This window comes from Trachurus trachurus (assembly GCF_905171665.1).
Source record: "Trachurus trachurus genome assembly, chromosome: 16".
Taxonomy (NCBI): Eukaryota; Metazoa; Chordata; class Actinopteri; order Carangiformes; family Carangidae; genus Trachurus; species Trachurus trachurus.
The window spans coordinates 5,708,966-5,722,118 of record NC_139902.1 but is presented as its reverse complement, the minus strand read 5'-3'; the positions used below and the strand labels follow the sequence as shown (position 1 = coordinate 5,722,118).

Below are 13,153 nucleotides of genomic sequence, written 5' to 3'. Positions count from 1 at the left end.
TATTAAGCATAATAAGGGCCATCAAATGCCGGTAAATGCGAGATACCACTTGTGGACCCTCCGCTGAGGACTTCTCACATGCGACGGGATAACAATTACATGTAAATCAGAGCAGTGAGGAATGTAAAAGTCGAAACAAATGTTGTGGCTCGGATCATATGGCACTTTAACCATCCGTGTGGGGAAGCCGTGGCCATTACAGCTGCTAGAGGGAGCATCAAAGATAAATACAAGGCAGCGAGTTAACCCCATAAAGTACATGTTCAGGGTATTAGATCAGATAAATAAACGATACGCAGATGTGAAGCAGCTGGAGATGTATGTATTTACTATTATCTTGTCACAATCATCTGGTTCAAACTAGCTGAAACACTCGCTGTATATTTTGTATTTTTACCACCCAGGACCCTGTTGCCCAAAGCAAAGTCCATATTCTTAAATATTTATCAGCTTCATTTCAAATGACTCGTGTTAAGACATGAGATTTCTAGAAACCTACAAAAGTGCAAACAGACTTTATCAAAAATACATCAACTTCTGCATGTGGAGAACTGGAAATAGCAAGTTTAATACATCATTTATTATTCAAAATGAATAAAACCCCGGCTGAGGTTTTTATTTACTTATTTATTTTGCCTGTTTCGGGCAGAACAAGCTTGTCTTCTCCTACACAGATTTGAAACAGGAGACTATTAGGCCACCAGTGGCTTTAACAGCCAGTTAACACTATAAAGGTGGTAACACCTCAAAGCTGTAATTTAATTTAATAATAAGGGATGCGTCTGGTAATTCACCAGTAAATTGAAGCATGGAGGGGCGTTTGAACTGAGATTAGAAGACAGACGCAGATTTTCTGAGGAGTGTAATTATACACATATTAGGATACAGTAGGTTTAAAGCTTTTAAAAAGTCAGTGAAAGACTAAAAGAATAATACCTCCAATGTGTTTCTTTTTTTTGCAATCATTTGGCAGACCGTTTAACCTGAAGCAAACCGTGGATTTGGAGTTGGTGTTGGAGATACAGTAGAAGTGCTGTAGTGCTTTGTGGGATGAGAGAGTGTACAGTTTCAGAGCGAGCAAGCGAGATTACGCTCACTTTAAATATTCCATGAAAGTGCTGCGGTGGCACAGTGTTATTCAAACACCCAAGTCGTTGAACAAAGTGTTTAATTCATGCATTGACTTTTTCCGCTGCAGTTAGAAATTCACAGAGCTGTTTTCTTGGTTTGCGGTGCTCAGCCTCCGCTCGGTCGATAATACGGCATTGTTGGCGTCCACAGGTCCCGTTCACGTCTGTTACAGCAAAACAGACGCTTCTATTGTGTCCCAGTGCTGCAGGTGTTGGTGGATGGTGTTTGTGTGATTGAGTTACAGTGAGAATATCACAACTCACTCGATAAACAGCATCTATCCCTCATCAGTGGGTGAGGTGAAGTGTTGGCCTTTTAAAGCTGACGTTGGGCCTTCAGGTGACGCCTCTTCACCCCCTCAAAAAGAATCAGAATTCACCTTGGTAAAGCAAGAGTTTCACTTCCTCCCTCTGAGTCAACAATGGCACTGTTATTTACAAGTCTGAGGAGGTGTGAAGTCTTGAATGTGACTAATATTTTGCACAGTATTTGAGTTTTGTGCAGCCGTTATCACAGAGCAGTCATATGTAACAGAATAATCCTCCACTTTCTTTTAGCTTTTAGAAGCACGGTCTCCTTCAGTGAATCATACGACTCACAGCCGGTAAGAGGACCTTTGAGTTAGGATCATTGTTTATTTTAAGACTCAAACTTGTGCTTTTGCTTCTGTTACTTCAGCACAAAAAGTGAAGTGGAGCTAAACTGCTTAGAATAAAGCTCCAAGACACGTCTTCACGTTGAATGAAACTGTTGCTGTTTGTTTGAACACATCCTCAAAGCTAATGGTTTTCACTGTGCGGTTACTCACCCCTAAGTCCAAAGCACTGATTACCATTCAAGAAAACATACTATAGCACATATTGTACACACACAGTATGGTACTGCATCCCCTCCTCTCCCTCCCTATCCCCTTTCTTGAGTCTGAAATTTAAATGTTAAAAAATAATATAAAATGTAGAATAAAAAACAATGGGTAAACAGGAGACTGCAGGTTCGACTCATTTAAAGGGATAGTTTAACATTTTGGCAAATTGGCCAATTGCCATAATCCCTATAGTCATAGCTGTAGGTTCGTTACCTTTATTTGTTGGTGTCGGTGCAAGCTATTTTTAGAACGGCGGAGCAGAGCCGCGAGCTGCTCAGAGCTACGCTACGGAGGCTAATGGAATTTCTTGGTTTCCCTCATCAAACTCATCAAATACACAATCCAACAACTCCAAAACGCTCTCGTGGAACAAACTGCTATGACTATTGGGATTATGGCAATAGGTAGACCAATTTGCCAAAATGTTGAACTATCCCTTTAAATGCATGGCAATCCCCCACTCTCTCTGCCCATTTCCAGTCTATCTTCACTGCTACCGTTAATAAAGGCACCAAAAGTTGACTTGCATTTAATAAAGACAACAAATATGGGGCTCCTCAGAGTGGCTGAGTGTGAGTGTGTCCAGAACACTGCCCCACAGCAGCAATGCATTTGGTCCGATTCATGGCCCTTTGCTGCATACCATCCCCTCTCTCTCTGCCTTTCTTGTCTACCTCTCACTGACTGTGCTATTTATATATAAAGACAAACAAAAGTCCTAAAAAAAATCTTTCCAAAACAAGAAAATTTAGATGCATCAAATCAAGTTATTGACGTCAGTGTTGCATGGTCAGTGAGCAGCATTTCCAACCCCTCACACGCCCAAATTTGCAATTTTACGACCCTTGTGTTGTCAGATGACGTGAACACTCGCAACTCATAAACGTGGGAATCTTTCCCATCTCCGGCCACCCAACCCAGAAGGCACGGGCATGGCAGCAGTGCAGGGAAAACACTGTGAAGTCACACCTCCTGAGAAAAAAGGACTTTCTGTGGAGGCTGTCGGTGAACTGAGGAGTCTTTATTGTTTATATGGCTCAGCTGAACCATTGCAGCAAATAGCCATCACAAAGTTAGTAACATGTGTTTATACTTAATAGGAAAATTTGCTTGTTGCCAAGTTTTTACGGCACAGAATTTCACTGTCATCGCCGCTTTAAGCGTCGCGCTGATGTGAATTGTGGGTTATTCCCCGTAGCAGTGTGGACCTAATGGAAAGTGTGCATAAAGGGCTCCGAAAGTTAAGCAGGGAGCATTAAAACGCTTTAATGATTTTACAGTGGGACAGCTCCATGCCCTCACGGACAGAGGGGGAGTGCGTAAGCAAGAGACCAGGGGAACCATGATCCTCATTCTGATTGACTATTACATTTTAGGCCCCGGTTTGCAGTGAGAATTCAAATGTGAAAGATGTGATGTTAAGATGTGAAAGGTTACAAGAGTGATGATTGTCACATGCCACTTTTTTAAACTCTTAACCTCCAAAATCCTTTAAAGGGGAATTGCCGTTTTTCACAATCTGGACCTTATTTCTAGCATAAAATCCGATCATTTACTCACCCAGATAATTTTGGTGTCATTACAAGTCGTTCTGATGAATTTAGATCCAGCCGAGAGCCGCGTATATCCATATAATGTGAGTCTACAGGGCAGTGGAATGCAGCCTCTAAATAACACATTATCCGCCGCGAAACTCGTTCCTTTCACCAACATTTTGTCATGATACGCCAGTGCTATTGATTCCCTCTGAGTCCGGGGTTAGCTGTTATCAACATCCGGGGTCTGTAGGTTGACCTACTGACCTCTGACCTGGATGATGTCATCTCTGAGCGCCGCGCGGCTCATTCTGATAATAATGATTCCGCTTTGGCATTCGGGTCCATTTTTAGCACAACTAGCCAGAGCTTTAGTGAGTCCAGGTTGCAGAGAGGAAGCCTGTGGAAGCTGAACTTCATCCAGCTGCTCATTTTGTTCTGACAAGTCGGAAACACGCAGAAAAGAACCGTAGCATTAGCGGTAGCAACAAGCCGCGCCGTACTGCGGTCGGAGATGACATCATCCAGGTCAGAGGTCAGTAGGTCAACCTACAGACCCCGGATGTTGATAACAGCTAACCCCGGCCTCAGAGGGGAATAGCACTAGATATAGATAGATATAGATAACAAAATATTGGTGAAATGAATGAGTTTCGCGGCAGATAATGTGTTAGGACACGGTGTTATAGGCTGCATTCCGCTGCCCTGTAGACTTGCATTTACGCAGCTCTCACACACATCCTTGAATCATATTTACTGTTGGAGCAATTCTTTTCTAAATTCGAAGAAGGAGACACCTAAACTTTGTATTTCGGTTCAGATAACTGCCTGCCGTTCGCTCATTAGAGCAGTGAAGTTCACATTTCCTCCATTGTGCTTTGACGGTTCCATCCAATTCTGTCAAGCAAAGAGCTCCGCTGCGCTCTTCCAGGGTTTGGGAATGGATTAACAGAAAAGGGTTCTGCCACAATAGCGTGGCAAGCCGAGTGTTAGGGAGACCATGCATTAAATCCTGTGAGCACGTAAAGGGGCCAGGTTATGCTAGAGGAGAACTAGTTCCTGTTTAAAAAAATGTAAAAACTGTGACACTGAAAGGTGAGGTGAAAAGATGGATGTCATAAAGAAGAGAGGGGACACTATACTGTTTAAATATGGAGATAAATTACTTATTTTGTCTGTTCTGGAGAACTTAAAGAGCAACAGGTGCTGCACAGAGCAGCATTAGCCTATTATTAATAGTAGTAAATAACAAGTGCAGGCAACCTTGTGAATTCCACTGTCAGAAAGGAGTGGGACCAAAGGTTTAACCGTCCATCAAAGCACTGAAAAATAAGTTAACCTAAGATGGTCCCCTCTGTAATTGCTTGTTATTTTTTATACTGATCTTTTTTTTCATCCTAACATGAAATGTATGTGATTTGTACAAGGTCAGATTGCAATTTGTTCATGGTAGTCTGTGCACATATAATGTTATTTTATTCTTTTTTTATATAGCAGGGACTGTTTGTGCCTAAGAAATGTTTCCTTCAGCACAATAAAGTCACTTTTCTTCTGCCACTGCTTTTTTTTTTCTCTCCTTATGCTCCATTATGGCTACACAATTAATCGCAATGTTATCAAAGTTACAACATCCAGGCTGCTGGAGCTGCAATGTCATAACATTGTTGTGCATTGATAGTGCCAGAAGTGTTGTGTTGCTGCAGAGATGCTTTGGTACAATGCTCACCAACAATCACACCCACAGTTTTATATTTTAAAATGAAAATGAAAAACACAATTCACTCTCATATCACAATTGCAATATATTACCATATAATATGTTTTTTTGCATATGGTGCACCCCTATGCGTTTGTCAGACATCCACACCCATTTCACATCATGATTAATGTGCAATTGAGAATGGAGAGTGCACTTTTTTTAAATGATAAATATTAACACTGAGCCCATGGTGCCACTCAATACTCCTGTGCACTGAAACAAGGGAGGAGAGCAAAAATGCAGGGGGGCCAACATTTCCTGCACACATGGACCCCATAATTTCTGGTAACGCCCCCTCCCGCGTGCGTTTTTCTTTACACGATGTCAGTTTGATCGGTAACAGAAGCAGCCTTTGTTGCCATCTTTATTTTTAGTATTTTAATTAACTCATTGAGCCATGATTGCCCTGGCCTCGCGCAGGCTTCTTCTTCTCCATTGCAGCTCCACCACGTGCACGAGCAAACGCGCGCATGTCGGGAGCGCGCATGGAGGCGGTCCGGGGCTGCCTCGGTTTTTCTGTAATCGCTTTTCTGCTGCTACCTTCCAGTTAAATAGCAAGGACACGGGAGCGAGCAGACGGCCGTGTGTGAGGATATACTTTTCTCGGTACCTTGGGATTACGACGCGGAATCTGCAGCATCGACGGCCAGCCGCCAGGTAATGTCGACCCGCGCGTTCAGCCGCCCCTCGTACATACGCGAAAAGTAGGTAAATGTCCCGTGAAAAGTGTCGTTTTCCAGCTAAGAAGAAGAAGGAGGAGGAGGAGGAAAAGAGAGAGAGAGAGAGAGAGAGAAGGGGGGGAGGTGGTGGACGTGTGGGACGAGCCTCCCTTTGTGCCGAGCCAGGGTCACTGCTCTTCAACGGACAATGTGGACCACTCCACAACCGCCGAGGACCCGCACGTTTCCCCCCCGCCGCTCCGCCGGCCCTGCTCGGCTGACCGTCCTCCATCAGCCCCGCCGCCGTCGGCAGAAACGCCTTCTCCTCTGCGTATTTCCACTGAGTTTAAAACACAGAGGCCTGTAGCTGCTCTCCCCTTGTTTCTTTTCTTTCTTTTTTTTTTTTAAATACCCCACAGCGCTAATGCAACGTACCCTACTTCCCGCCTCCCCCTCCTCCTCCTCCTCACCCCCTCCCCTCCTCCCGGCCTCGCAACGTTAGCTAGCTTCCAGTAATGTTTACGGTCTCTTTTGTAGGATGGCTCCGCTCCGGTTTTCCCGGTCGCCCCCCTATTGTGTGTTTTTCGTTGCCCACTAACGTGGACCCACCGGGGCTGCTCTGTCCGGCTGCACGCCGACGTCTCAACTTGTCCCCGTTGTTGTTTCGGGGGGAGGACTATAACGTCTCCTCGTCGACCCCGGCATCTCTAACGGCTATTGAACCGGGTACATGTCGGCCGGTGATGTCCCTATCATCACCGTGAAACGCCCCCCCTCTCCCCTCCCCACCCCCACGGGAAAGGCGAGCTGTCCGCCGCTCGCTCCACTTCATCGTTTTCATTAACTTCTTACCGAGCACACGGCTCGTCTCCTCTCTGTTTCTCTGTTGCAAGTGAAACATCTTTATTTCTGTAGCCGTTCAGTCTTTGTCGAAGGTTTTAATGGAATTAATGTTTAACAAAAAAAGAAGGAAAAAACAACCGGGGCAGTGCTCGTCTTCACGGATGTGCTCCTCGTTTTTCAAGTATCTCTTTTGATCTGTCGTGGATTAAATGTGCACGTACGGGCTGTTAACGCGCTCCATCTATCTGTTGGGTCACAACATTGACCCATAACCCTATTATCCCCTTTCTTTCCACATAAATGTGGGGGGGTGGGGGGTATGGTACAGGTCAAACATGAGGTTTCCAGATGAAGGCCAAAGCCACTCATTTCAAGTCCTCCAAACAATTAGCCTGGATTGTACAGTCCTTAGTAGCTCATTAGGTGAAGGGATTATTAAAACCTATTAAACAGGGGACCTATACATGTGTAATTCACAGGCTTTGACAAATGTCTTTTCATCAGCACATCCCTTCCAGTTATAACCATCACCATCATCATCATCATAATTATCATCCACATCCAGGTTTAGATTTATCAAACTAAACCCGTCTCACCCTTCAAATCTTCTAGAGACAAGCAGTGTGATCTTATTATACCCTCTGTTATTGCCCTCTGGTGTGGAAACCGTTCTTTGGTGTGCTTGCACGTCATGGTATGACATTACTTTGACGTTCACTTTTTTTCTCTTTTTTTTTTCTTCTCCCCCCTGGCAGGGCCCACGATGTCCAGCGAAGTACAGAGACCGGACGACAGCCCCAGCACCAGCGGGGGAAGCTCAGACATTGAACAAAGGGAATCGGTACCACCTGAGCAGGAGCGAGAGCAAGCACAGCCCAAAAAGAAAGAGACCAAGATTTCGAGTAAAACTGCTGCTAAACTTTCAACTAGTGCCAAGAGGTAAAAGAAAAAAACAACAACAAACAGACAAAAAAAAACAAACACAAACCTGAAAGAAAGAATCCTGAATCTGGCTCTGGAGCGCAGCATTTGCAGAGGGCTTGTTTGTTAAACTAAAAGGCCTCTCTCCTTGTGCCCCGGAGGTGTGAAGTTATATAAAAAGACTAGAGTCCCACACGCGTTGTCATTTCAAACATCCACACAATTCAACACGACACTAAACCTACAGGATAGGTGGTAACTCGCGCGCGGCCCCGGCACCGGAGTGTCACCGCTGTCATCCGAAAGAGATATTCCCATCCCATCCCAGCCCTGTTTGTTTGAATGGATTTGCCCTGGTGCTCTGCGGCGCTCTGCTCTCCTCTCCTCCCACACCGCCATCACCACCACAACACTTACCTCCACCAGTCTCAGCACTTACTCCCAAAAAAAGACAGGCGATGACAGACTTATGCAACCGGTTGAGCAAAAGGGGGGTTGGCCGAGGCCGCCGAGTTCTTTTTTTAACGGCGACTGACTGATGCTACCAGCATCTCCTCTTTTTTGTGTGTCTGTGCTCGACTTGAAAGCGGGGGTCTCTGAGAGTCCCTTCAGCACAGCGACTGTAACGTGGAGAGGCCTTCTCTTGTTGTCTGAAGTGCTGTGTTTATGTGAAAGTGAGTTTAGCAGCAGCGTTTGCACTCGGATGCCCTTCACCATCTGAGTCATCGTTCTGCACGGTTATCTGCTGCAGATTATCAAAGCTGTCGTATTTATTGGTGTTGCTCTTCATTTTGTTTCAGCCAACACAAGACGAATGACAACAAAAACAACAATATGAGAACTTCCTGTGCGTCGCCTGCGTTATATTCCGGGCTAAACTCGCGCACGACAAACTCCCAGCCCTGACATCCATTAGTAATCGGCGCTGTGTTGCACATGTACTGAAAGTTTTAAAGGGTTCAAGATGGATTAAAAGGAAAAATGAACCTCCTTACGCAGGCTGCATGTGCCACAGTGTTGCCTGTTCTTTGAGCTTTTGTCATCTGGAAGTGTTTCCCCCCCCTTCCAAAGATGGATTTTTAACCGTGTGATCTCTCTCTTCCAGGATTCAGAAAGAGCTCGCAGAAATAACACTAGACCCACCTCCAAACTGCAGGTAAGGAGATGTCTCCCTTTCAAAAGCATTTCTCTAATAACTCAGAAGCGTCCATGTACAGTACAGGCGCTCGGGCTGTAATGGATGCAGACAGAAGAAATGTGCTCCTTCTCAAGGTTTCTTGTCTCTTTAAAAAAAAAAAAAAAAAAAGAGGGGGAAAAAAAGGAAGGCCGCTCTGTAATACACTCGCTTTTGTCTCTGGCTCCTGTAATGATGCTGTTTGGCTTTTTTTGGGGGGGTTTTGTTTGATGAGATGTTAATCTCAGGTGAATTAGAGCGAATGTAAACCCCCCCCGCCCCCCCCTGCTCTGGCGTGGCTGCGGCTGCACGATGCGCGCCCTACAACGCAGGGCTTTTTAAGATTGCGCTGAAATGGTGGAAAACGAGCGCTAGTGTGACTTTAAAACCTGTTTCGATTCTCGTGTGGTGTCCCCCCCCCCCCCCTCCTCCTCCTCCTTCCCCTCCCCTCCCCGCCATCCCCTTCACTCCTCTCGCTCTGCTGGGGGATTTACCACAGACAATGGTTATTGTGTGCTACTGCCGTGGCTTACAGCCCTTTGAGGAAGAGATACGGTTGCGAGGCGAGTGGCAGACCACATGTGCATCAGTCTTCTCTTGACGTGACGCAAAAAAAAAAGAGAAAAAAAAAAGGCGTGCCTTTTTTTGGGGATGTGGCGCAAGAGCCAGCCCTGCTTTTATTATTAACTTAAAACAACACAAAGTGACACTGTTGTGGATTATGGCTCTTGTTTTGATTACGGCGCAGTAATTATTTACTCTCTGAATCAGCACTCTGGCGCAAAATGAAGAAAGAAATTGGAAGACTGAGGTGAGGACACCTGTGGGAGACGCCGGCGCTTTTCTGACCGTTTCGGATCGGGCCGTAGTCGTTCATAGGCACCTGCTTAAAATGATTAAGGAAAACAGATTTGTATGACTCATCTGGCCATTTGGAATTACTGCACCCCAGACAGGCTTGTTTATTGCATGAATTAATCACCCCTGCTGGGTCTCATCAGAAGCCCCACCATCATTAACCATAAACATTGAGCTAACCTTTTCATTCAGCTCACAGCCCAGTTTTGTTATTGTACCGGGGGCTAAAAGAGATGTTGTTTTTCCTCGAGGACTCTAATCTATTTCAACCCCCCCCCCCTCTCCACCACCACCACCACCACCCACCACCTCCCCCTCCCTCCCAAAAAAACTAGGTTGGCTCACATGAAGGATTTAGCTGGAGGACACGAGTAAGTCATTTGAAAGTAAAATAATCGCTAGCGGAAATTTCACAGTCATCGTCTTAGTGGGGAACTAGTTGCCTGGGAAACAATTAAGCTTCTTCAAGATAATCCTTTTTCTGTGTGTGTGTGTGTGTTCCCTTTTTATACTCTAAAAATGATATCAGGATCTAATAATGTGTGTATTTTTCTGTGATAGCACCCCAACAGATTAGCCGTCTGGCTCACAATGATGGGGTGGGGTGTGGAGGGAGGAGGGTGGGGGGTTCAGATGCATCAAATATTGAAAATTTCCCATGCAAAAAAAAAAAAATCACAGCGCCATTTACATTCTCGCATGAACGGGCGCACACCGCGGAGAGAGAGCCGGTGTTGTCATTTGTATGCGGCGCGCTCCTCGCTTCCGGCCAGGTTAGCCCCGAAAGGTTATTCATTTCATTCCCGGCTACAAATGGAGTCACAGACTATTGCCCCCCCCCCTCCCCCCCACTCCACTCCACCTCCCCTCTCTCCCCCCTCCCTCCCCTACAGAAGGCAGACAGAGAGAGTTGTGTTAAAGAGATTCACTTCGGCACATTCAACAGACGCAGCGCCGGGAGGCCGCTTGATGGATGTCATCTCATCCGTCTCTTGGCTGAGCAGACCCCCACCTCCCCCTCCCCCCTCCCTCCTCACACTCCGTCGCCTCGCCACTCCGGCCAGAGACGGTTTGCCCACCCTCGTGATGTAGTTAAAACCTGCAGTCTCCTTCGTATCACCTACAGCCTCTCTTGGCGAATATAGCCGCCATGGCTGCGTCTCCCCTCTGTAAGATGGAGAGCCCCCCCCCCCCCACACACGCACACACAGCTCTGTGTCTTTCAGCGTAGAGAGCCAGAATTTACATTGAACGCCTCAAAGTGTTGAGGATCTAATTTAGTGAAACATCTGTGGCAGGAGATGCCCACTTGATAAGTCTCTAATAAAACGCCCACACTCTTACTCGCAGCATCCATCTGAGGTTACTGTGTTAACCCTCAGTCGCTGTTAAAAGCACCAAGTGTTGTTAGAATAACCCATCTGTTCAGATAAACCACTCACTCACTTGTGTTTTCTGTGACTCTGAGGAATCAGAAATATCAAAGCCTAAGCAGTTTTTTTTTGTTTAAAAAAGAGAATCAATTTTCCATACAGTGTGTGAACAGACATACTTTTAGTGCCATGTCACTACTTGGGGGGGGGAAAAACACAAGCTAGTATTTAAATTTGTCTCCGAGCTTTATCTCACTCTGAGCTTTATGACAGCTCGCTTGTCGCTCTGGCAGTTGTCATACATTAAACCAACAGGAAGCATGTTGAAGCCCAAGAGGATTTGACATGGCAATTATTCTCACTGTCATACACTCCAGGTGTATTGTACAGTCAGGCAGCCTGTGCTTTTACACCTATTGATGCAAATGAAGCAGCTTTTTGAAGGCGTTTTCCCCCCTTGCATCACACATTGCTGTGATTCTTTTTAGTGGGAATAAAAACAATTCTTAGATAAACTAATAAGGGGAAGATGTCAGGCTTATGACTATTCCCAAATTACAACATTCATAGATTCCACTTGGTGTTGCAATCATCTATAAGTGTAGTGTTGCTCCACAGTCACACACAGAGGGTGTTTCACTTTTTGATAAGAGTGTCTTTATTTGGAGCTGTGAAGGAAAACTGTGGTCAAGTACCTAAGACGGTCACCTGGTTTTGCTCACATGGCTTTTGATTACATTCTTCCACTTATTTTCATTATTGATCATTTTGCTAATGAATCCATGAATAAATAAGTGTGTAAATCCGTCTTCATCGTGCTCATTTTCAGTCTGGAATAGACAGAAGCTGGAGCTGGAAAATGTTTTGCCTAGAAAGTGATTTGAGTATCAAAATGATCACATCAAAATGTTTTGTCATGAAAATGGTAAAAAAGAGAGAGACGATGACTTCATATTGCTGCTTTTTGTCTGATCAGTCCAAAAACCAGAAGATATTCAATTAACAATGATGTAAAAGCTGAGAATCGACACAATCTGAGGCGATGGAACTCATTAATTCAGATTTAAGTGACTATGAAAATAGCTTATGATTAATTTTTTCTGCTCTACCTGACATTACTACAAGTTTGTCTGTTCGCAACCATAGAAAGAGATTGGTTCATTTGTTAACTGAAATAATGATAATGTCCCATCTTTCCAGTATCTTTTCTCCTCTGACACATAATGCTCCTTTCTGCTTCTCACTCTCATATTCCCTACCATCAATATACTTCCTGGCCACTGAGTTACAGCGATTGTTTCAGCCGTGTTTGTTATTGCTGCGCTGCTCCGGCTGCCACTGTTATGAGCTGTTACTATTCCTTCCTTGTGATGCCGATCCACCAGCGCCAATACATCAAGCAGGAATCCAAACAGAGACACCTTGACGTCGTTAAAATAACAGCTCTGCCTCTGCCTCCCCTCTCTCGCAGATGGACAAACAAAAACACCACGTCGACAATGGAGCGCGAGCAAAACAATGTTCAGCTGCCTGAAACATAATAGGAAATGTCAGGTTTTGGTGTCAGCCCATCTGAATTTAAAGAGAAGCAGCCATTGTTCACTGATGTTCAGCAGTCACAGCAGAATTATCTGTTGCAAAAGAAGAGGCAGAGATACCAATTTGTCCTCCCAAGGCAGCTCAAATAGATTAAATGCAATGCAGCCGCGAACCCATGGTGCATTTTGAGTAACAAGTTCACCCCCTTCCTCTTGTCAGGTTGTCACAAGTCATTCTAGGAAATGGAAGAAACCACTAACTGCAGTGGAAGCAGATAAGGCGGAGGGAGACTTGATACAGCGAAAGAGTCATTTGCAAAAAAAACTAAATCACAGAACAGCTCATGAAGTACCGACTGAAAGCACTTGAGCAGTATAAATACACATCTACGCACGGCGAGCTGTTCCTGCTGCGAAACTGAAGCCTTTTCCGCCGAGCGCTTTTACGTATCCCTGGCAGATTTCCCCACAAGTGATGGCGAGTTTTGAAGTAATTG

The 13,153-nt window shown here is 45.1% G+C and overlaps 1 protein-coding gene across 1 annotated transcript in view; it reads left to right on the top strand.

Moving 5' to 3' along the window:
- The first annotated feature begins 5,793 nt into the window (after positions 1-5,793).
- Positions 5,794-13,153, top strand: part of ube2e2 (ubiquitin-conjugating enzyme E2E 2) — a 31,571-nt gene continuing 24,211 nt past the window's right edge. Inside the window, exons 1-3 of the mRNA XM_083989732.1 lie at positions 5,794-5,947; positions 7,548-7,731; positions 8,819-8,869. Of these exons, the coding sequence (XP_083845858.1) occupies positions 7,556-7,731; positions 8,819-8,869 (227 nt within the window). The 5' untranslated portion in view covers positions 5,794-5,947; positions 7,548-7,555. The remainder of the gene's footprint in view (positions 5,948-7,547; positions 7,732-8,818; positions 8,870-13,153) is intronic.